At 48.2% G+C, this 24,577-nt stretch overlaps 1 protein-coding gene across 4 annotated transcripts in view; it reads left to right on the top strand.

Moving 5' to 3' along the window:
• slka (STE20-like kinase a) overlaps nucleotides 1–24,577 on the top strand; it is a 230,037-nt gene that overhangs the window by 118,722 nt on the left and 86,738 nt on the right. For all 4 annotated transcript variants that reach the window (XM_085994121.1, XM_085994124.1, XM_085994123.1 and 1 more), the window contains exons 7-12: nucleotides 733–814; nucleotides 7,588–7,719; nucleotides 9,507–9,884; nucleotides 12,905–13,846; nucleotides 16,093–16,223; nucleotides 19,936–20,059. In XM_085994121.1, coding sequence (XP_085850247.1) covers nucleotides 733–814; nucleotides 7,588–7,719; nucleotides 9,507–9,884; nucleotides 12,905–13,846; nucleotides 16,093–16,223; nucleotides 19,936–20,059 — 1,789 coding nt within the window. The remainder of the gene's footprint in view (nucleotides 1–732; nucleotides 815–7,587; nucleotides 7,720–9,506; nucleotides 9,885–12,904; nucleotides 13,847–16,092; nucleotides 16,224–19,935; nucleotides 20,060–24,577) is intronic.

Below are 24,577 nucleotides of genomic sequence, written 5' to 3'. Positions count from 1 at the left end.
ATCTATTGTTTGGCAAAGGTGAGTCCTGGCTTGGCTCTGTTATGAGATTCGTCACCTCTGAGCCAGAAGGCCGTGGGCTCAAGGCCCATTCCAGAACTTCACCATAATCTAGGCTGACACTTGAATGGAGAAGTGACGGAGTGCTTCACTGACCGAGATTAAACCGAGACTCCAGTTACCTGTTGAAGTCGATGTTGAAGAGCTCGTGGCACTATTGACAGAAGAGCAGGGAGTTGAATGTTCTTTGCTAAACCAGCATCACTCAAACAGCTGAACTGGTGAAATGCTGGAAGTCTCACCATGTCAGTCAGCACCTGTGGAGAGAACAGACAAGGTAATGTTTCACGTGTAACCCGTTGTCAGAGCTGGGTACCAGGTGCTGAGTGTTTCCATGTTCTGACGAAAGGTCACCGAGCTGAAACGTTGGCTCTGTTTCTCTCTCCACAGGTGCTGCCGGACCTGCTGAGTGTCTCCAGCAGTCTCTGTTTTTATTTCAGATTTCCAGCAGCCGCAGTATTTTCTTTTTCCATTTTCTGTTCTTGTTTCCCCTTTCCAGTGGCGGCAGTTTTTGCTTTTTATAAACATTTGTCTCATTGCTGTTTGTGGGATCTCCCTGTGCACATTGGCGTCCACATTTACCTATATACCAGCACTTGGCATGTTACTGAGAGACGTGACCAGATGCTCTAAGTCTTTTATATTCTATCTGGTGGCTGCTGTTTCTCGCCGTAGGTCTCCTGAGTTCAGTGACTTCCTGAGGAAGGCGGTGGAGAAGAACGTCGAGGTGAGGTGGTCATGCCAGCAGCTGCTACAGGTGAGCATGTAAGCCGTGTTTGATGGGCACTGAGTGGGGAACAGCTTCACATTCTGACCTGAACCAGTGAGGGTCGTAAGGGGGCTGAACAAATCAATATTGTGATAATACTGTGATCCATCCCGATTTAATAAATACACAACTATAAGGGGCGGAGACCTAACACTGTGAGCAGTCCAGATTATAAATACATAAGATATATACATATCTACTTGGAAGATACGAATCTTAGTGGGGTAGAAGAGCAAAGGGAATCTCTGAGTACAAATCACTGAAAGTAGCGACACAGGTTAATAGGGCCATAAAAAAGTGAACCAAGCACTAGGGTTTATTTCTAGAGGGATTGAATTGAAAAGTAGGGAAGTTATGCTAAGCTTGTATCGAACCTTGGTTAGACCACACTTGGAGTACTGCATACAATTCTGGTCGCCATATTATAAAAAGGATATAGAGGCACTGGCGAGGGTGCAGAGAAGATTTACAAGGATGATACCAGAAATGCGAGGGTATACCCGTCGGGAAAGGATGAACAGGCTGGGTCTCTCTTCTCTGGAAAAGAGAAGGCTGAGGGGTGACCTAATAGAGGTCTTTAAAACTATGAAAGTTTTGATAGAGTGGATACAGAGAGAATGTTTCCACTTGTGTGGAAGAGCAAAACTAGAGGCTATCAATGTACGATCGTCACCAAGAAATCAAATAGGGTAAAGAAGTTCCTTCTGACTTCCCTGAGAGTGGTGAGAATGTAAAACTCGCTACCACAGGGAGTGGTTGAAGCGAATAGTATAGATGCATAAAAGGGGAGGCTAGATAAGCATGTGAGGGCAAAGGGAATGGAGGGTTATGCTGATGGAGTTAGATGAGGAAAGTTGGAGCATAAACGTCGACATGGACTGGTTGGGTTGAATGACCTGTTTCTGTGCTGTATATCCTATGGAATAACTATAAAATACATAATGTCTCATCTGAAAGACGGCACCACCAACAGTGCAGCACTCCCTCAGTGTCGGCCTGGACTATGGGCTCAAGCCTCTGGAGTGAGGTTTGAACTTGCGACCTTCTGACTCGGAGGGGAGAGTGCTAGCACTGAGCCATGGTGTGAACCTGGGCACTATCAGCAGGTCATTCACTAGTGGAGCAGCATCATCCCTGAGCCTGACCTGGGCCTCGGTTGGCCTCCACACCCACAATTTCTTGCCATTGTCACTGGATAGTGATAAAGAGTAGGAATCCTGGCTAGTTTTCCAATCACTAACTCAGGAGTGCTGAGGCCAACTGTGGTGTCCCAACACAGCTCAGCTGACTGCGCGCAGGCTAGGGATGGAGCCCGAGATCTTCCTGAGTGCCACATTGGGCAGTGCATTTACCCATCGAGTGACTGGGGCAAGCCTGGAATCGCTGTTGTGATCTGGTTCTAAGTGCAGCTTGACTGGCCTGTCAGAGTTTATGGTCCACCCATTCTGTGCAACAGCTGGTTTCTATATCAGAACAGCCAGTCAGAGTGTGCAGACTTAGAAATTGAGGAGAAACAGCTGAAGGGGAGGGAGAAGGAGCTGCTTTGAGGTGTCTCCGTTCTCTTATATGGATTTTCATCAGAAAAATAGCAGCTTCATGTCTATCGGACTGTGCTGTTTCAGCCTAACGCCCCATGCATCTGTGAGTATAGGTTAGAGCCTGTTTGTTCGGTGCTTGTGGTGTGTGTACCTGCGCTGGGATTAGAGTCTCGCTGTGCAGTTTGGCAGTCTAACCCCTTGGTGCTGAGAATCTGCACCATGTGCACTAAGCAATGTAATGTGTAGAGAGGCTCCCAGCCCAAGCTCGCGTGTCAGCTCCTCATGGGAGCAAGTAAGAGTTTTAGTTCAATAAAATGATTCTGAGCCTGTCCCACTCCACTAACCCTTTCCTAGCGCTGATCCGGAGTCAGTCCCACTCCACTAACCCTTTCCTAGCGCTGATCCGAGTCAGTCACACTCCACTAACCCTTTCCTAGCGCTGATCCGGAGTCAGTCCCACTCCACTAACCCTTTCCTAGCACTGATCCGGAGTCAGTCCCACTCCACTAACCCGTTCCTAGCGCTGATCCAGAGTCAGTCCCATTCCACTAACCCTTTCCTAGCGCTGATCCGGAGTCAGTATTGTTCCACTAACCCTTTCCTAGCACTGATCCGGAGTCAGTCCCACTCCACTAACCCTTTCCTAGCGCTGATCCGGAGTCAGTATTGTTCCACTAACCCTTTCCTAGCACTGATCCAGAGTCAGTCCCATTCCACTAACCCTTTCCTAGCGCTGATCCGGAGTCAGTATTGTTCCACTAACCCTTTCCTAGCACTGATCCGGAGTCAGTCCCATTCCACTAACCCTTTCCTAGTGCTGATCCGGAGTCAGTCCCACTCCACTAACCCTTTCCTAGCGCTGATCTGAGTCAGTCCCACTCCACTAACCCTTTCCTAGTGCTGTTCCGAGTCAGTCCCACTCCACTAACCCTTTCCTAGCGCTGATCCGGAGTCAGTCCCACTCCACTAACCCTTTCCTAGCACTGATCCGGAGTCAGTCCCATTCCACTAACCCTTTCCTAGCGCTGATCCGGAGTCAGTATCGTTCCACTAACCCTTTCCTCGTGCTGATCCGGAGTCAGTCCCACTCCACTAACCCTTTCCTAGCACTGATCCAAAGTCAGTCCCATTCCACTAACCCTTTCCTAGCACTGATCCAGAGTCAGTCCCATTCCACTAACCCTTTCCTAGTGCTGATCTGGAGTCAGTCCCACTCCACTAACCCTTTCCTAGTGCTGATCCGGAGTCAGTCCCACTCCACTAACCCTTTCCTAGCGCTGATCCGGAGTCAGTCCCATTCCACTAACCCTTTCCTAGTGCTGATCCGGAGTCAGTCCCACTCCACTAACCCTTTCCTAGCGCTGATCCGGAGTCAGTCCCATTCCACTAACCCTTTCCTAGCGCTGATCCGGAGTCAGTATCGTTCCACTAACCCTTTCCTAGCGCTGATCCGGAGTCAGTCCCATTCCACTAACCCTTTCCTAGCGCTGATCCGGAGTCAGTCCCATTCCCTGCTAACCCTTTCCTAGCGCTGATCCGGAGTCAATCTCGCTCCACTAACCCTTTCCTCGTGCTGATCCGAGTCAGTCCCACTCCACTAACCCTTTCCTAGCGCTGATCCGGAGTCAGTCCCACTCCACTAACCCTTTCCTAGCGCTGATCCGAGTCAGTCACACTCCACTAACCCTTTCCTAGCGCTGATCCGAGTCAGTCCCACTCCACTAACCCTTTCCTAGTGCTGTTCCGAGTCAGTCCCACTCCACTAACCCTTTCCTAGCGCTGATCCGAGTCAGTCCCACTCCACTAACCCTTTCCTAGCACTGATCCGGAGTCAGTCCCATTCCACTAACCCTTTCCTAGCGCTGATCCGGAGTCAGTATCGTTCCACTAACCCTTTCCTCGTGCTGATCCGGAGTCAGTCCCACTCCACTAACCCTTTCCTCGTGCTGATCTGGAGTCAGTCCCACTCCACTAACCCTTTCCTAGTGCTGATCTGGAGTCAGTCCCACTCCACTAACCCTTTCCTAGTGCTGATCCGGAGTCAGTCCCACTCCAATAACCCTTTCCTAGCGCTGATCCGGAGTCAGTCCCATTCCCCGCTAACCCTTTCCTAGTGCTGATCTGGAGTCAGTCCCACTCCACTAACCCTTTCCTAGTGCTGATCCGGAGTCAGTCCCACTCCACTAACCCTTTCCTAGCGCTGATCCGGAGTCAGTCCCATTCCACTAACCCTTTCCTAGTGCTGATCCGGAGTCAGTCCCACTCCACTAACCCTTTCCTAGCGCTGATCCGGAGTCAGTCCCATTCCACTAACCCTTTCCTAGCGCTGATCCGGAGTCAGTATCATTCCACTAACCCTTTCCTAGCGCTGATCCGGAGTCAGTCTCGCTCCACTAACCCTTTCCTAGCGCTGATCCGGAGTCAATCTCGCTCCACTAACCCTTTCCTCGTGCTGATCCGAGTCAGTCCCACTCCACTAACCCTTTCCTAGCGCTGATCCGGAGTCAGTCCCACTCCACTAACCCTTTCCTAGCGCTGATCCGAGTCAGTCACACTCCACTAACCCTTTCCTAGCGCTGATCCGAGTCAGTCCCACTCCACTAACCCTTTCCTAGTGCTGTTCCGAGTCAGTCCCACTCCACTAACCCTTTCCTAGTGCTGATCCGAGTCAGTCCCACTCCACTAACCCTTTCCTAGCACTGATCCGGAGTCAGTCCCATTCCACTAACCCTTTCCTAGCGCTGATCCGGAGTCAGTATCGTTCCACTAACCCTTTCCTCGTGCTGATCCGGAGTCAGTCCCACTCCACTAACCCTTTCCTCGTGCTGATCTGGAGTCAGTCCCACTCCACTAACCCTTTCCTAGCGCTGATCCGGAGTCAGTCCCATTCCACTAACCCTTTCCTAGTGCTGATCCGGAGTCAGTCCCACTCCACTAACCCTTTCCTAGCGCTGATCTGGAGTCAGTATCGTTCCACTAACCCTTTCCTCGTGCTGATCCGGAGTCAGTCCCACTCCACTAACCCTTTCCTAGCGCTGATCCGGAGTCAGTCCCATTCCCCGCTAACCCTTTCCTAGTGCTGATCCGGAGTCAATCTCGCTCCACTAACCCTTTCCTCGTGCTGATCCGAGTCAGTCCCACTCCACTAACCCTTTCCTAGTGCTGATCCGGAGTCAGTCCCACTCTACTAACCCTTTCCTAGTGCTGATCTGGAGTCAGTCCCACTCCACTAACCCTTTCCTAGCGCTGATTCGAGTCAGTCCCACTCCACTAACCCTTTCCTAGTGCTGATCTGGAGTCAGTCCCACTCCACTAACCCTTTCCTAGTGCTGATCCGAGTCAGTCCCACTCCACTAACCCTTTCCTAGTGCTGATCTGGAGTCAGTCCCACTCCACTAACCCTTTCCTAGTGCTGATCCGGAGTCAGTCCCACTCCACTAACCCTTTCCTAGTGCTGATCTGGAGTCAGTCCCACTCCACTAACCCTTTCCTAGTGCTGATCCGGAGTCAGTCCCACTCTACTAACCCTTTCCTAGTGCTGATCTGGAGTCAGTCCCACTCCACTAACCCTTTCCTAGTGCTGATCCGGAGTCAGTCCCACTCCACTAACCCTTTCCTAGTGCTGATCTGGAGTCAGTCCCACTCCACTAACCCTTTCCTAGTGCTGATCCGGAGTCAGTCCCACTCCACTAACCCTTTCCTAGCACTGATCCGGAGTCAGTCCCACTCCACTAACCCTTTCCTAGTGCTGATCTGGAGTCAGTCCCACTCCACTAACCCTTTCCTAGTGCTGATCCGGAGTCAGTCCAACTCTACTAACCCTTTCCTAGTGCTGATCTGGAGTCAGTCCCACTCCACTAACCCTTTCCTAGTGCTGATCTGGAGTCAGTCTCACTCCACTAACCCTTTCCTAGTGCTGATCCGGAGTCAGTCCCACTCCACTAACCCTTTCCTCGTGCTGATCTGGAGTCAGTCTCGCTCCACTAACCCTTTCCTAGTGCTGATCCGGAGTCAGTCCCACTCCACTAACCCTTTCCTAGCACTGATCCGAGTCAGTCCCACTCCACTAACCCTTTCCTAGTGCTGATTCGGAGTCAGTTCCACTCCACTAACCCTTTCCTAGTGCTGATCCGGAGTCAGTCCCATTCCCCGCTAACCATTCCCTAGGGCTGATCCGGAGTCAGTCCCATTCCCCGCTAACCATTCCCTAGGGCTGATCCAGAGTCAGTCCCACTCCACTAACCCTTTCCTAGCACTGATCCGGAGTCAGTCCCACTCCACTAACCCTTTCCTAGCACTGATCCGAGTCAGTCCCACTCCACTAACCCTTTCCTAGTGCTGATTCGGAGTCAGTTCCACTCCACTAACCCTTTCCTAGTGCTGATCCGGAGTCAGTCCCATTCCCCGCTAACCATTCCCTAGGGCTGATCCGGAGTCAGTCCCATTCCCCGCTAACCATTCCCTAGGGCTGATCCAGAGTCAGTCCCACTCCACTAACCCTTTCCTAGCACTGATCCAGAGTCAGTCCCACTCCACTAACCCTTTCCTAGTGCTGATCCGAGTCAGTCCCACTCCACTAACCCTTTCCTAGCACTGATCCGAGTCAGTCCCACTCCACTAACCCTTCCCTAGTGCTGATCCAGAGTCAGTTCGCATTCAGTTTGCCCTAAGCTTAAAGGCCTTGCTTTCTGATGGCCACAAAGCCTGAAAGTTAAAGAAATAGAAACGAGCCATTCTGGAATTGCAAAGCAGATCTGTCAATGTCTGAAGAGACAGATGAACATTCCGAGTGGGGCCCAATTCTGATGAACGGTCTTGCCCGGGACTTTAACCATTCGATGCTGATGGGCCCGCTCTGCATTTCCTGTTGTGTTTCAGAGTTCCAGTATTCCTTTGGGTTTGCAGAGGTAAAGAACCTCTTTCCTGCAACCTAACTTCAGCCCATGTTTAATGTCACTTAGTGTAAGTGGTGCACAAGCCCCTTGAAAATCCTTCTCTCGAGTGCGCTACCAAGCCTTGACATCTCAGCCAAGGGTTGCTGTCGCAAACTGTACTGCTTCCAAACACACTACTGGTGCAGTTACAGCACAGTGACACAGGCAGCACCTAACTCAGTGGCAGATCTCTGGCCTTGGGCAACAGTTGAAAACAGGGAGAGGGACTGTGTGATGTACTGTGCGTGTCTGAGTGTTTGTTCCTAAATCTGCTCCTCTTTCTTTGCAGCACCCATTTGTGGTGAATGTTAACAGCAATAAGCCAGTGAGGGAGCTGATTGCAGAAGCAAAGGCAGAGGTAACGGAAGAGATTGAGGAGAGTAAGGAGGATGAAGAGGAAGAGGATTCAGAAAATGCAGCAGTGAGTATCAGATACATCTCCCCAGCACACTGATGTCCATTAATTGGGAGTTTGGCTGGTAAGGTAGTGTTTGATTCACAGCTTTGTGTCCATAGGCTCCAGTCTAGAGTCTTGCCAGCTCTTAAACCCACCCATTCACCCACCCACCCATATCATCAGGTCCGCCGATTCTCAGCCAGGTCACTGAGTGAAAAACCTTGAGCTGGGTGGAGGGCACCATGCAGGTCCCGGTATGATACATTTAAACAACAAGCAGACCGGCACCAAGCCGTAGAGCATGGTGATACACTGTGGGTGCTTAAATCCACCGAGTGGCTGGAATGTCGAATCGCACCGGGTGCTGTGTGCTATTTGCACATGGTAAGTAATTGTGGGGGAAGAGCAGGAGTGGGAATAACTCACTGTGACAATCACCATCCAGTGAAGAGCTGGAGTGGGAATAACTCACTGTGACAATCACCATCCAGTGAAGAGCTGGAGTGGGATTAACTCACTGTGACAATCACCATCCGGTGAAGAGCTGGAGTGGGAATAACTCACTGTGACAATCACCATCCGGTGAAGAGCTGGAGTGGGAATAACTCACTGTGACAATCACCATCTGGTGAAGAGCTGGAGTGGGAATAACTCACTGTGACAATCACCATCCAGTGAAGAGCTGGAGTGGGAATAACTCACTGTGACAATCACCATCCAGTGAAGAGCTGAAGTGCCCCTGGCCGCGATACCTTCATTGGGTGAAAAGCTTGTGGATACTCGCCGTCCAGATTCAAACGGTCATTTGGGTAAATTGTTAAAGGGTTTCTGTACCCCAGTGGGACTGATATCAGGAAATCCTTCTTCACACAAAGAGCAATCAGCACATGGAATAGATTCGGACAGGAACATAGGAACAGGAGGAAGCCATTCAGCCCCTTGAGCCTGCTCTGCCATTCAGTTAGATCATGGCTGATCTGCACCGCAACTCCATTTACCCGCCTTTGCTCCATATCCCTTAATACCCTTACCCAACAAAAATCTATTGATCACAGTCTTGAAAACTCCAATTGTTCCCCAACATCTACAGCCTTTTGGGGGAGAGAGTTCCAGATTTCCACCAACCTTTGTGTGTAGGGTAGTGGAGGCAAAATCCCTGGAATTATTTAAGAAATATCTGGATACTGAAAAGGGGGTACAGTAGGTGCTTTCAGGATAGAGTGAGTTTGATGGGCCGAATGGCCTTCCTCCTCCCTGTTTATCATGAAAAGGTGAACCTCCCTCTTTTCCCCTGAAGGCACCATGATATTAAAAGGGGCATCTTTCATTCCTTCATTAATTAGGTGCCACAATGGAAAAGCTAATGCACGGTGGACAACTTTGATGGGCTGAACAGCCTTTCCCCAGCACTGAATTTTCCTGTGCTGTTAATGTTGTGTCATGCTCAGACTGCTAATACTAATATCTAGTAACTCCACTAGATTCCTTTACCAATCAGGGGACATCCTTCTCTCCTTGTGTTTCCCCCAACACCATTTACTAGTTGAGATGGTGAGCAAGTAAACCCTGCTAATGTTGCTCTGTACTGTTGCTACTGTAATATGTGCCTCAGCTAACACAGACTTTCTGCGTATGAATGGCAGTCCTGTCTGAGCAATTTTTATCTTCTGTTGTGAACTTGGCGTTAGACTGTCTTTGTTTCATGGATACAACTAGCTATGAATAGAACTGTGAATTAAACAGACCGCACTGGTATAACTGTGGATTGGAATTACACAACAAAAGAGGTTTATGCTGTTGTTTTTCTCTAGGCTCTGCCAGGTCATAAACGTGCCCCATCAGATATCAGCACAGCCAGCTCTGAGGACGAGAAACTCTCCCAGTCTCCCTCGACCCTCGAGTCTGTGTCTGAGAAAATGGAGACAGAGACTGCAGAGGAAAACGCAGACCAGGTCAGCGACAAGCTGTCGGACGAGGGGATTGGTACCAGTGAAGGGGAAAAGCCCGAGAGCGACAGGCTGATGGAGAACAATGCTTCCGACACCAGTAATGAAGAGGTGCAAGGAAGCAACGGGGACCTGTACACTGAGGCTGGAAAACCTGCACCGTCTGAGGAGAAACCCAAGGCAGAGGAACTGAGTGCAAAGACCCCGGGAGCTGAGGGGAGCCCTGAAGAATCTCTGAAGCAGGTAAGTAGCAAAGAGTCCAGTTCTACAGGGTACTGCTTCTACAGAGTACTAATCTCAGGAATTTGGTGAGTGAGGGAATTTGGTGAGGTGGGGGTAACAGGTGCTGCATTATACATAAAAAAAATATAAACAACTAGGGTTAAATTAGGACTATGGGCTAAGTTACAGTAAAGATCTAAAGCATATAACTAAATTTAATAAATTAAACAAGGTTATTACCTAGATTAAAAATATTAGTAGACAATTGAGTATTTCAAAACTTGAAAACCTAATTAGTTAAATAAAATACAATAGAGATGGCAGGGCAGGTGTTGTCTTGCAGCTGTAGCATGTGGGAGCTGGTGGACCCCAGTGTGATCCACAGCAACTGTGTCTGCAGCTCGAGGAACTTCAGCTCAGAGTTGATGAGCTGGACTCCGAGCTTAGGACACTACGACACATCAGGGAGGGAGAAAGTTACCTGGGCGCTGTGGGGCTAAAAGCATCCCAATAATGGATAATCAAGGGGTTATTGGAGTGGGCGGGGGGGGGAAACTTAAAACAATCACGATCACTAGAGAGAAAGTACTAGGCAAACTAATGGGACTAAAGGTGGACAAGTCCCCTGGACCCGATGGCCTGCATCCTAGAGTCTTAAAAGAGGTGGCTGCAGAGATAGTAGATGCATTGGTTGTAATCTACCAAAATTCCCTGGATTCTGGAGAGGTCCCAGCGGACTGAAAAGCTGCAAATGTAACGCCCCTATTTAAGAAAGGAGGGAGACAGAAAGTAGGCAACTATCAAACAATTAGCCTAACATCTGTCATTGGGAAAATGCTGGAGTCCATCATTAAGGAAGTGGTAGCAGGACATTTAGACAATCATAATATAGTCAAGCAGAGTCAGCATGGTTTTATGAAAGGGAAATCATGTTTGACAAATTTGCTGGAGTTCTTTGAGGATGTAACGAGCAGGGTGGATAAAGGGGAAACAGCAGAAACATGGCAAATGCACTATAATGTGGATAAATGTGAGGTTATCCACTTTGGTGGCAAAAACAGGAAGGCAGACTATTATTTGAATGGCAATAGATTGGGAGAAGGGGAAGTGCAAAGAGACCTGGGTGTTCTTGTGCACCAGTCGCTGAAGGTAAGCATGCAGGTGCAGCAGGCGGTTAAGAAGGCAAATGGTATGTTGGCCTTCGTAGCAAGAGGGTTCGAGTACAGGAACAAGGATGTCTTGCTGCAGTTGTACAGGGCCTTGGTGAGACCGCACCTTGAGTATTGTGTGCAGTTTTGGTCGCCTTATCTGAGGAAGGACATTCTTGCCATGGAAGGAGTGCAGCGAAGATTCACCAGACTGATACTTAGGATGGCAGGAATGATGTATGAGGAGAGATTGTGTCGATTGGGCTTATACTCACTGGAGTTTAGAAGATTGAGAGGGGATCTCATCGAAACCTATAAAATTCTGTCAGGCCTGGACAGACTAGATGCAGGAAGGATGTTTCTGATGGCCGGGGAGTCCAGAACCAGGGGTCATAGTCTAAGGATAAGGGGTAAGCCATTTAGGACTGAAATGAGGAGGAATTTCTTCACCCAGAGAGTGGTGAATCTGTGGAATTCTCTGCCACAGAGGGCGGTGGAGGCCAGTTCATTAAATATATTCAAGAAGGAGTTAGATATATTTCTTAAGGCTAAAGGGATCAAGGGATATGGGGAGAAGGCAGGGACAGGGTACTGAATTTGGATGATCAGCCATGATCTCATTGAATGGCGGAGCAGGCTCGAGGGGCCGAATGGCCTACTCCTGCTCCTATCTTCTATGTTTCTATGTCATGTATTTGGATTTCCAGAAGGCATTCGATAAGGTGCCACATAAAAGGTTACTACACAAGATAAGCGCTCACGGGGTTGGGGGTAATATATTAGCATGGATAGAGGATTGGCTAACTAACAGAAAACAGAGAGTCGGGATAAATGGGTCATTTTCAGGTTGGCAAACTGTAACTAGTGAGGTGCCACAGGGATCAGTGCTGGGGCCTCAACTATTTACAATCTATATTAATGACTTGGATGAAGGGACTGAGTGTAATGGAGCCAAATTTGCTGATGATACAATGATAGGTGGGAAAACAAATTGTGCGGAGGATGCAAAGAATCTCCAAAGGGATATAGATAGGCTAAGTGAGTGGGCAAATATCTGGCAGATGGAGTTTAATGTGGGAAAATGCGAGGTTATCCACTTTGGTAGGAAAAATAAAAAACTAATTATTATTTAAATGGGAGAGATTACAAAATGCTGAGGTACAGAGGGATCTGGGGGTCCTTGTATATGAATCACAAAAAGTCAGCATGCAGGTACAGCAAGTAATTAGGAAGGCAAATGGAATGTTGGCCTTTATTGCAAAGGGAATGGAGAATAAAAGTAGGGAAGTCCTGTTACAACTGTACAGGGCGCTGGTGAGACCACACCTGGAGTACTGCGTACAGTTTTAGTCTCCTTATTTAAGGAGGGATATACTTGCATTGGAGACAGTTCAGACAAAGGTTCACGAGGTTGATTCCGGAGATGAAGGGGTTGTCTTATGAGGAAAGGTTGAGCAGGTTGGGCCTATAACCATTGGAGTTTAGAAGAATGAGAGGTGATCTTATTGCAACATATAAGATTCTGAGAGGGCTTGACAGGGTAGATGCAGAGAGGATGTTTTCCCTCGTGGGGGAATCGAGAATGAGGGGGCATAGTTTCAGAATAAGGAGTCGCCTATTTAAGACGGAGATGAGGAGGAATTTCTTCTCTGAGGGTCATAAATCTTTGGAATTCTCTACCCCGGAGAGCTGTGGAGGCGGGGTCATTGAATATATTCAAGGCTGAGATAGACAGATGTTTGAGCTACAGGGGAGTCGAGGGTTATGGGGAGCGGGCGGAGAAGTGGAGTTGAGGCCAAGATCAGATCAGCCATGATCTTATTGAATGGCGGAGCAGGCTCGAGGGGCCAAATGGCCTACTCCTACTTCTTATGTTTTTATGTTCTTATAAAGGCAGGTGAGGTACACGAGGATGTTACAGAACCTGAAAAGAAAAAAGAGAATGAGCCAGACGTGGAAAAAGAAAATGCAAGTGCAGAGGAAAATAAAGTGGCAGTCGCAGAGCCAAATGAAGCAGAGGCTGAGAGAGAGAACGAAGCAGAGGCTGAGAGAGAGAACGAAGCAGAGGCTGAGAGAGAGAAAAAAGCAGAGGCTGAGAGAGAGAAAAAAGCCGAGGCGGAGAGAGAGAATGAAGCAGAGGCTGGAGCAGAGAATGAAGCAGCCAACACTGAACTGACAGAGGCCTCAGCTGTGACAGAGCCAGAGAAAGGTGAGCAAGGCGAGGAAGAAGCAGTGAGCGAAGCTTCTACCGTAGTAGAGGAGATCAATGTGAAACCAAAAGAGAGTGCAACTGAAGCTGCACCGGAAATGAGTGGTGGGGAAAGAGAGCAGGAGGTGGCAGAGACAACTGTAAACACTCCCGCACTTCCCAATGAAGAAACAAAGCAGGAGGAGCAGGCCAATGACCTCAAAGTGGCCTCTGCTACGCAGCCAGTGGAAGCTAAAGGAGTTCCTGAGGTGGAGACTGTAACTGAGAGTGGTTTAACAGCAGAGGACACTTCAGAGACAGAGGGTGAGGCCAAGGCACCACCTGAAACCAGCCCTTCCCCAGTGGGGGTAACGGTGAGTGGAGAGTTAAATGAGACACAAGGTGCCGTGTCTCACAATGTGAAGGAAGCCGAGAGTGTGAGCCATGAGGACACAAAGCTAGAGATGATCCCTGAGATGAAGGAAAATGTGGAGCCTGCTGCTCAATCTAAGAGCATGGGTAAAGAGAAGGAGAGAGATGCTGACTCTGGTAGCGGGTCAATGGCAGACAACAGCAGCATCGACCTAAACCTTTCCATATCCAGCTTCCTGTCCCGCAACAAGGAGACCGGATCCATATCGCTCCAGGTAACCACTCAAAATCAGCAGCCAAAAACCCACACAGTTTTTTTTATTATTGATTGTCAGCTTGTGGGCCTTTATTGAAATTTAGATTGTTTTGATTGAAGAAGTCCCTTCAGCCATTTGATCCCATATTTTCAGAATACCAACCCTACCATCTCCCCATTACAGCTTTAACATTCAGCTGAATAGGCAGATTGGACCTCAGGCTAAATTCTCATCCAAGTGACAGCACCACCAACATCGCAACACTCCTTTAGTATTGCACTGGCGTGTCACCACAGACTGCACTCAAGTCCTGGCGTGGAGCTCGAATCCACGACCTTCTGACCCAGGGGCCTTACTCGGAGTGTGGTGAATGTATGTGTTGCAGGTTTCGCACCAGTGAGCCTCTCTGGTTATTTGTCGCTAGTCGTTGCCATAAATGGACCTCGCATTCCCTATGATCCAGATTGCACCAAGGGATCAAATCATAGAACCCTTGCTGCCTGTACTGAGATACAGGCTGTTCAGCACATCAAGTCTGTGCTGTGTTCTTTTCCACATGAGCCACCTGCCTGCCCCTGACCCAGCCCAGCCCCAATTCCAGGGACGTGTTCATTTGCATAACGGGGGTGGTAGTACCTGTGCCATTCATCACTCTGCAGTCGATTGTCACAAGAAAACCAGCATTCTGGGCCCCACTTCTACCAGGATCTTATCCATCATGCAGATGGACTTTTCATGGCGAGCAAGTGAGGGGGAAGTGGTGGGGCTTGTGGCAGGTGGCATCATTCTGCCAGTCCTGCCTCTTATGACGTCAGCACAGGATGGGTAAATAAGCACCCTGGGATGTTTTTCCTACATTAAAGGTGCTATATAAATGAAGATTATTGTTGTGATTAGGACTATTTGTTTATGTGATGAGTAAATGCCAACAATGGGTGGGCCGAATGGCCTGTTTCCATGTTGTAACTTCTACCTATTTCTATGAATTTTGAAAGCAGACAGAAATTCTCGAATAATTACCTGATTACCACTTCTGTGTTGTTGATAGAAAAGATAAACATTCTAATTATTACTAACCGTCAGTCAGAGAAAGTTTCCTCACCTTTATTTCAGTTATTTTTTTCAAATTAAGAAACAAATGAGTTGAATTTTGAAAGTATACAGCGAAGCTGTAATTATCACCACTGTTCCGTTGCTAGTAATTAGAATGTTTACATTTTCTTGCAATGAGAGAGCTATGCCTCCAGGACCCAGGAATACAGTGTGTGTGCATATGTGGCAGTGTACAAGGCTGTGAGCGTGCACTGGAGGCAGTGTGGGTGTGTAAATGTGGCAGTGTACAAGGCTGTGAGCGTGCACTGGAGGCAGTGTGGGTGTGTAAATGTGGCAGTGTACAAGGCTGTGAGCGTGCACTGGAGGCAGTGTGGGTGTGTAAATATGGCAGTGTACAAGGCTGTGAGCGTGCACTTGAGGCAGTGTGGGTGTGTAAATGTGGCAGTGTACAAGGCTGTGAGCATGCACTTGAGGCAGTGTGGGTGTGTAAATGTGGCAGTGTACAAGGCTGTGAGCGTGCACTTGAGGCAGTGTGGGTGTGTAAATGTGGCAGTGTACAAGGCTGTGAGCGTGCACTGGAGGCAGTGTGGGTGTGTAAATGTGGCAGTGTACAAGGCTGTGAGCGTGCACTTGAGGCAGTGTGGGTGTGTAAATGTGGCAGTGTACAAGGCTGTGAGCATGCACTTGAGGCAGTGTGGGTGTGTAAATGTGGCAGTGTACAAGGCTGTGAGCGTGCACTTGAGGCAGTGTGGGTGTGTAAATGTGGCAGTGTACAAGGCTGTGAGCATGCACTGGAGGCAGTGTGGGTGTGTAAATGTGGCAGTGTACAAGGCTGTGAGCGTGCACTTGAGGCAGTGGGTGTGTAAATGTGGCAGTGTACAAGGCTGTGAGCATGCACTTGAGGCAGTGTGGGTGTGTAAATGTGGCAGTGTACAAGGCTGTGAGCGTGCACTGGAGGCAGTGTGTGTGTGCATATGTGGCAGTGTACAAGGCTGTGAGCGTGCACTGGAGGCAGTGTGGGTGTGTAAATGTGGCAGTGTACAAGGCTGTGAGCGTGCACTTGAGGCAGTGTGGGTGTGTAAATGTGGCAGTGTACAAGGCTGTGAGCGTGCACTTGAGGCAGTGTGTGTGTGTAAATGTGGCAGTAGACAGTCAGTACAGGTACTGGTGTGTTTCACTCATTTCTTTCTGTATTTGTGTTAATTTGTCAGGAAATGAGGCAGCAGAAAAAGACACTGAAGAAAACTCGTAAGTTTATGGTAGATGGTGTGGAGGTAAAAGTGACAACATCAAAAATCCTTACTGATAATGACAAAAACAATGAAGAAATGAGGTACCTCAGGTAAGAGACCACTCTCTGCTCATTTTTGCTTCATGCTAAGAGTGACTTGTGCCAGTTTTGTAAAGTGTTTGATAGGAAACGCTTTGAGACAATTTTGTGTTTGGGGTAAATGACTTTCTGATGAATTTCTAATCCTGGATCGGGATTATCCCTCAGTGAGGGTCCAACATGAAATGGTGTTTGTAGCAACATTTGAATTCCTAGTATTTTTATAACCCAGTGATTTCACAGTGGCTCCCTATCCACCGATATCAGGACATTGTACCTTCCTGTAATCTGCCCTTGCAGGCTTGTGCGACCTGAAGATTAATTATTTATTTCATTACTTCCAGAAATTGACTTCCTAGATTAAGGAAAGACCTGTGTTTAAAGAGCACCTTATCACCTCTCAGACAGGTTTCAGTGTTTCATGTACAGTGAACTAGTTTGAATTGTGGTGACTTACAATGGATATAAACTCAGACTGGAATTTTCCAAACTACAACTAATGTATTTATAATAATCTTCTATATATATAAACTGGTATATGTCTCTGTCTGTCTCTCTGTCTGTCTCTCTGTCTGTCTCTGTCTGTCTCTCTGTCTGTCTCTCTGTCTGTCCGGCTATACAATCAAAAGTTATAGAGCGTACCTACACGTATGTTATATCGAAAGAAACCTTATCGTTAGGGGACTCTTGTAGGCATGTTTACTTTTTCGTCAGACAAAAATTGTTTGGACAGTATACAAAAAACGTTCAAAAATCCTCAAAAATCCACTCATTAGCGGTTGACCAATCCTACCTCTCATTAGCGTTGAGTGACGTGCTGCTTGACCAATCCTACAGTTCACTCACTTGATGGTTGACCAATCAGTGCATCACGGGCGGGTCCTAATCCTCCAGTCTCCCTAAACTTCGCCGCCATTTTTTCCATCCCCACAGGGACAGCAGCAGCAAAAGAAACCCCCACATTGCGGCTCCCGATCCCGCCCCGCTGGAGCGGCAGGTAAGTTGGGCGCACTCGGGCCGTGCCTCGCAACCGCTGGGCCCGACACACACAGCGGTCGGGGGAGCGGCAGCGGCCGGCCGTCCTCGGCCCTGAAGCGCTAGGCCCCGCACGGCCGCTATCACAACGGCACCGGGCCTCAGGCACTAGGCAGGGAGAGGGGAGGGAGGGAGAGGACAGCACAGGGAGAGGGGGAGAGGGAGAGAGAGGGGGGACAGATGGGCAGGGAGACCACGCAGCCCAAAATTGCCCTGGCAACTCCGGGCACCCCCAGCTAGTGTATTTATAATTTAGTAGAAACATGAAGTCAAAAAAATTATAAAAATGCTGAAAGTGCAACATATTAAACATAAATACAGCAAGAAACTCTGTAATGGGTCTGTTACCCTTTGTAAACATAGAAACATAGAAGATAGGAGCAGGAGTAGGCCATTCGGCCCTTCGAGCCTGCTCCACCATTCAATGCGCTCATGGCTGATCATCCAAATTCAGTACCCTGTCCCTGCCTTCTCCCCATATCCCTTGATCCCTTTAGCCTTAAGAAATATATCCAACTCTTTTTTGAATATATTTAATGAACTGGCCTCCACCGCCCTCTGTGGCAGAGAATTCCACAGGTTCACCACTCTCTGGGTGAAGAAATTCCTCCTCATTTCAGTCCTAAATGGCTTACCCCTTATCCTTAGACTATGACCCCTGGTTCTGGACTCCCCGGCCATCGGGAACATCCTTCCTGCATCTAGTCTGTCCAGGCCTGACAGAATTTTATAAGTTTCGATGAGATCCCCTCTCAATCTTCTAAACTCCAGTGAGTATAAGCCCAATCGACACAATCTCTCCTCATACGTCATTCCTGCCATCCCAGGTATCAGCCTGGTGAATCTTCGCTGCACTCCTTCCATGGCAAGAACGTTCTTCCTCAGGTAAGGCGACCAAAACTGCACACAATATTCAAGGTGCGGTCTCACCAAGGCCCTGTACAACTGTAGCAAGACATCCTTGTTCCTGTACTCGAACCCTCTTGCTACGAAGGCCAACATACCATTTGCCTTCTTAACCGCCTGCTGCACCTGCATGCTTACCTTCAGCGACTGGTGCACAAGAACACCAGGTCTCTTTGCACTTCCCCTTCTCCCAATCTATTGCCATTCAAATAATAATCTGCCTTCCTGTTTTTGCCACCAAAGTGGATAACCTCACATTTATCCACATTATAGTGCATTTGCCATGTTTCTGCCCAATCACCCAATCTGTCCAAATCGTACTGGAGTTTCACGACATCCTCCTCACAGCTTACCCTCCCACCCAGCTTTGTGTCGTCTGCAAATTTGGAGATATTACATCCAATTCCCTTGTCCAGATCATTAATATATATTGTGAACAGCTGGGGTCCGAGGACCGATCCTTGCGGTACCCCACTAGTCACTGCCTGCCACTCGGAAAACGACCCGTTTATTCCAACTCTTTGCTTTCTATCCGCCAACCAGTTCTCTGTCCAAGTCAATACCTTGCCCCCAATCCCATGTGCTTTAATTTGCACGCTAATCTCTTATGTGGGACCTTATCGAAAGCCTTCTGAAAGTCCAAATACACCACATCCACTGGTTCTCCCTTATCGATTTTACCAGTTACATCCTCAAAAAATTCCAGTAGATTAGTCAAGCATGATTTACCTTTTGTAAATCCATGTTGACTTTGTCCGATCCTCAGATATAAAAAGAAAGTTTCTGACACTTGTTAGAAAGAGTTCTGTCTCCGAATAGCAAATGCTGCCTGTTTTTATCTGCTTTCACTAGCTTCAGAACTGGCATATTGATTTGAAGCATCACATAAGAACATAAGAATTAGGAGCAGGAGTAGGCCATATGGCCCCTTGAGCCTGCTCTGCCATTTACTAAAATCATGGCTGATCTTCAACCACATCTCCACTTTCCCGTCCAATCCCCATATCCCTTGATTCCCTTAGAGTCCAAAAATCTATCCAAAAACGTATGCACATAACTCTCACAGAAACAAAACAGATTTCTTGGTTTTACCATATACCAGAACCTGGAAAACTCTGAGCTATTGCAAACTCCCTCTTTCTACCTAATTAATTCTTTTGAAGTCAGGGTTGAGATGAACTTAATATATTTAAATATTACAATTGATTGATGATGCTAATGCAATATCTAAACAGAAATGCAAGTATGGAGCTCGACAGGATTCGCATGAGACAATCAGCAGGAAAGTACATTCGTGCCTGCTAAGATTCAAATCCCGTTATCAAGTTTGTTAGCTGAATTGTAACCAGACCTTGACAATGAATCAAGAATTATCTTCCAATTACTGGAAATCGCTGTTGTTTACGTTGTTGCAGCCATTAGCAATTCAAATCACAAAACCAAAGGGAACTAGTGCAAAAGACACTGTCCGCTTCTTCAACTAAAAATGAATCTGAACATTTTAAAGTTTGTGGCGGGCAATGGCGGTTTGGAATTAGCCTATCGCCATTGATTCTATGGAGCTGGAGGCTGCAGGTGGCGTCGGTTCCTGACATGACACTGCAGCCAGATCTCGCCCACAAGCTCCACCCCAGAATTTGTTGAGGGCCAGATGTTGATGCCTGCAGTATTTTTACCTCTGATTTCCCGGATTTGTAGTTTTTGTCTCTATCTCTGTGTTGAAAGAATAGTCTCTGTGGCTGTCAGACTGCCTCCTTGCTGAGTCTCTGCTCCCTCTCTGCAGGCGCCAGGAGTTGCGTGAGCTGCGGCTGCTTCAGAAGGAGGAACAGCGCACACAGCAGCAACTCAGCAACAAGCTGCAGCAGCAGCGCGAACAGACCTTCCGCCGCTTCGAGCAGGAGATGACGGTGAGTCTAACAATCTGCAGGTCATGTGATCAACGGCATAGAAGCAGCATAGCAGGCGTGACTGCCCTGTTTGTAAAGGGAATGCGGGGGAGCAGCTGTTTGTAGGGGAACGGTAGAATTGTGGTAATGTTACTGGGCTAGTAATCCAGAGGCCTGGACTAATGATCCAGAGACGTGAGTTCAAATCCCACCACAGCAACTGGGGAATTTAAATTCAGTTAATTAAATAAATCTGGAATTTAATAAAAAGCTAGGATCAGTAATGGTAACCATGAAACTATCGGATTGTCGTAAAAACCCATCTGGTTCACTAATGTCCTTTAGGGAGGGAAATCTGCTGTCCTTATGGTAGAAGACACTAACAACATCCCAATAATGGATAATCAAGGGGCCACAGGGAGGGGGAACTAAAGACAATCACTATCACTAAGGAAAAAGTACTTGGTAAAATAATGGGACTAAAAGACGACAAGTCCCCTGGACCAGATGGCCTGCATCCCAGGCTCTTAAAAGAAGTGGCTGCAGAGATAGTGGATGCATTGGTTGCAATATACCAAAATTCCCTGGACTCTGGAGAAGTCCCAGCGGATTGGAAAACCGCAAATGTAACACCCCTATTTAAGAAAGGAGAGAGACAGAAAGCTGGAAACTATAGGCCAGTTAGCCTAACACCTGTCATTGGGAAAATGCTGGAGTCCTTCATTAAGGAAACAGTAGCAGGGCATTTGGAAAATCATAATGCAGTCAAGCAGAGTCAGCATGGTTTTATCAAAGGGAAATGTTTAACAAATTTGCTGGAGTTCTTTGAGGATGTAACGAGCAGGGTGGATAAGGGTGAGCCAGTGGATGTGGTGTATTTGAATTTCCAGAAGGCATTCGATAAGGTGCCACATAAAAGGTTACTGCATAAGAAAAGAGCTCATGGAATTGGGGGTAATATATTAGCATGGACAGAGAATTGGCTAACTAACAAAGCAGAGAGTCGGGCTAAATGGGTCATTTTCCGGTTGGCAAACGGTGGGTACCACAGGGATCGGTGCTGGAGCCTCAACTATTTACAATCTACATTAATGACTTGGATGAAGGGACCGAGTGTAATGTAGCCAAGTTTGCAGATGATACAAAGATGGGTGGGAAAGCAAGTTGTGCAGAGGAGTCAAAGAACCTGCAAAGGGATATAGACAGGCTAAGTGAGCGGGCAAACATTTGGCAGATGGAGTATAATGTGGGAAAGTGCGAGGTTATCCACTTTGGCAGGAAAAATAAAGCAAATTATTATTTAAACAGAGAGAGATTACAAAATGCTACAGTTCAGAGGGACCTGGGGATCCTTGTGCATGAAACACAAAAAGTTAGCATGCAGGTACAGCAAGTAATCAAAGAGGCAAATGGAATGTTGGCCTTTATTTCAAGGGGGTTGGAGTATAAAAGCAGGGAAGTCCTGCTACAACTGTACAGGGTATTGGTGAGACCACACCTGGAGTACTGCGTACAGTTTTGGTCTCCTTATTTAAGGAAGGATATACTTGCATTGGAGGCAGTTCAGAGATGATTCACGAGGTTGATTCCAGAGATGAGGGGTTTGACTTTGAAGAAAGGTTGAGCAGGTTGGGCCTATACTCATTGGAATTTAGAAGAATGAGAGGTGATCTTATTGAAACATATCAGATACTGAGGGGGCTCGACAGGGTAGATGCAGAGAGGATGTTTCCCCTCGTGGGGAAATCTAGAACTCGGGGGCATAGTTTCAGAATAAAGGGTCGCCCTTTTAGAACTGAGATGAGGAGAAATTTCTATTGAGGGTTGTAAATCTGTGGAATTCTCTGCCTCAGAGAGCCGTGGAGGCTGGGTCATTGAATACATTTAAGGTGGAGATAGACAGAGTTTTGCAAGATAAGGGAGTGAAGGGTTATGGGGAGCGGGCGGGGAAGTGGCTTTGAGCCCAAGATCAGCCATGATCTTATTGAATGGCGGAGCAGGCTCGAGGGGCCAAGTGGCCTATTCCTGCTCCTATTTCTTATGTTCTTATGTAGTCGCCATCTCTTTGCTTTTGTATTTAATCCCTGTCAGTATAAGAACATAGGAAATAGGACGAGGCCTCTCGAGCCTGCTCCGCCATTCAATAAGATCATGGCTGACCTTCGACCTCAACTCCACTTTCCCACCCGATCCCCATATTCCTCGATTCCCTTAGTGTCCAAAAATCTATCGACCTCAGCCTTGAGTATACTCAATGAGTCAGCATCCACAGCCCTCTGGGGCAGAGAATTTCAAAGATTCACAACCCTATGTGAAGAAATTTCTCCTCATCTTGATCCTAAACGGCCAACCCCTTACCCTGAGACTATGGCCCCTAGTTCTAGACTCTCCAGCCATGGGAACCATCCTCTCAGCATCTACCCTGTCAATCCCCCTCAGAATCCTATATGTTTCAGTATGACCTCTCATTCTTCGAAACTCCAGAGAGTATCGGCCCATTCTACACAATCTCTCCTCATAGGACAGCCCTCTCATCCCAGGAACCAGTCTGGTGAACCTTTGTTGCACCGCCTCCAAGGCAAGTATATCCTTCCTTAGGTACGGAGACCAAAACTGTGCCCAGCACCCCAGGTGTGGTCTCACCAAGGCCCTGTACAATTGGAGCAAGACTTCCTCACTCTTATACTCCAACCCCCTGCAATAAAGGCCAACATACCATTTGCCTTCCTTATTGCTTGCTGTACCTGCCTGTTCATTTTCTGTGTTTCCTGTACAAGGACACCCAAATCTCTCTGAACACCAACATTTAATAGTTTCTCACCATTTAAAAAGATTCTGTTTTCTATTCTTCCTACCAGAGTAAATAACCTCACATTTCCCTACATTATACTCCATCTGCCACCTTCTTGCCCGCTCACTTAACCTGTCTATATCCCTTTGCAGACTCTTTGGCCCCGATTTTCGGCTTGTGTGGGAAATGGTCGGATTTCCCCGAATGTGGGGTTTCTGACACACATAAAAAAGTGTCAGCCAGCCCCACGCAATTTTCCCTCAATTGGCCAATTAATTCCCAGCATGTGGGAAGCCTTGCTAATTGTCTAAATCGAGTCAGAAATCCCCACAGTATGATGTCATCATTCGTGGTGCTTTCAAGGTCCATGGCAAGCACTGCATCCTCTGAAGGCTTCCAAATGAACCATACAGGATGGCAGAGGAGCCTGCAGCAGCTGTGGCCAGTGCCAGACCCCGAGCTGCCTTCAAATTCGATGAGGCTTCACCGCAGGCATTATTGGATGGGGTTAGGGCCCACAGGGAGGTCCTCTTCCCTAGGTCAGGGAGGAAGAGGCCTCCCACTGAGACCAATGCTGCATGGATGCAGGTGTCAGCAGATGCCAACTCGCTGGGAGTCACCAGAGGAACCTTGGCATTACATCTGTAACTCCTTCCTTTACTCCCCCACAGTACCATCCAGAGCCCCCGTCCTCACTGTGGAGGAGGAAGAGGCTTTGCAGCCAGACTCCTCAGAGGAAGCTCCAACCTCTGAGGGTGCAGCGTCAGCAGAAGTAAGCGCACCCAGCACCAGCGCAGACACTCACTCCTCGGGGGGACCTTTGGGACATAGAGTAGTGTTGTCACCTGGTGTTTCACAGCTGACAAGTGAGCCTCAGCAGATTCTGGAGACAGGGACAGCAGTGGAGAGTCCTCGTCGGAGGGCGCAGGGCTCTGCCAGGTCAGCTCAGCTGCGCTGCATCTCGACCCTCTGCCTCTGGGTCCATCCGCAAGAGAAGAGGTGATGGATCTCCATGCACAGATGCAGGAGTCTCTGGCAGGTTTTGTCTCCAGGGTTGCTGCGAGTGTGGAGCGAATGGAGGAGTCCATAGCGACCATGAGCAGAGCCTTTGTGGAGTCATTGGTGCATGAACGCAGCACCATGGAAAGGTTGGCAACCTCCATGGAGGAGATAACTCGCCAGCATACGGAAAACATGGTGAGTGCTCATAAGAGAATGACATCTCTTGAGGAGCGTTGGCCATCTGTTGAACAGCGAAACCAGATCTTCATGGAAGTCCTTCTGAGTAGGACTGCCAGTGCAGAAACGGGTCCCACTGGCCCCCTAAAGCGCAGCAAGGTGCTCTTAAGCCACTTCCAAGCGCTGGCCCCCTTCTGGCTTGTGCAGCTTCAGGTGAGTGAGCAGCAGCCTGGTGCTCCTGGTAATCATCCTGCTGTTCCTGGTTCTGCTGCTGCCACCTCTGCTGTTGGAGATCTTCTAATGCCAGGAAGGGAAGGTGCCAAAGGTCTCCCATGCTTCTAGCACATGCCTCGGTTGAGGAGGTCCTGAGTTAGGGTGGTGAGAGGGGCTTCCCAGGAGCTCACACTGAAGAAGTGTGTGAGAAGAAGTGTGTGAGGCTCCAACTTCATCAGCTGCTCCTAAGGCTTCAAATAGTTCCCCCAAGCCTTGATCAACAAGGTCCTGCAGCCTGCAAATGCTGCCTCTTTAAATATCTTCAGCCCTCAGCGACCTGCTGCTGCAAGCAAGCA

This window comes from Somniosus microcephalus, chromosome 8 (assembly GCF_052327205.1).
Source record: "Somniosus microcephalus isolate GS21.2 chromosome 8, FLI_Smic_1.0, whole genome shotgun sequence".
In the NCBI taxonomy this organism is placed as follows: domain Eukaryota; kingdom Metazoa; phylum Chordata; class Chondrichthyes; order Squaliformes; family Somniosidae; genus Somniosus; species Somniosus microcephalus.
The sequence above is the reverse complement of the archived record's forward strand: the minus strand, read 5'-3'. Positions and strand labels throughout refer to the sequence as shown.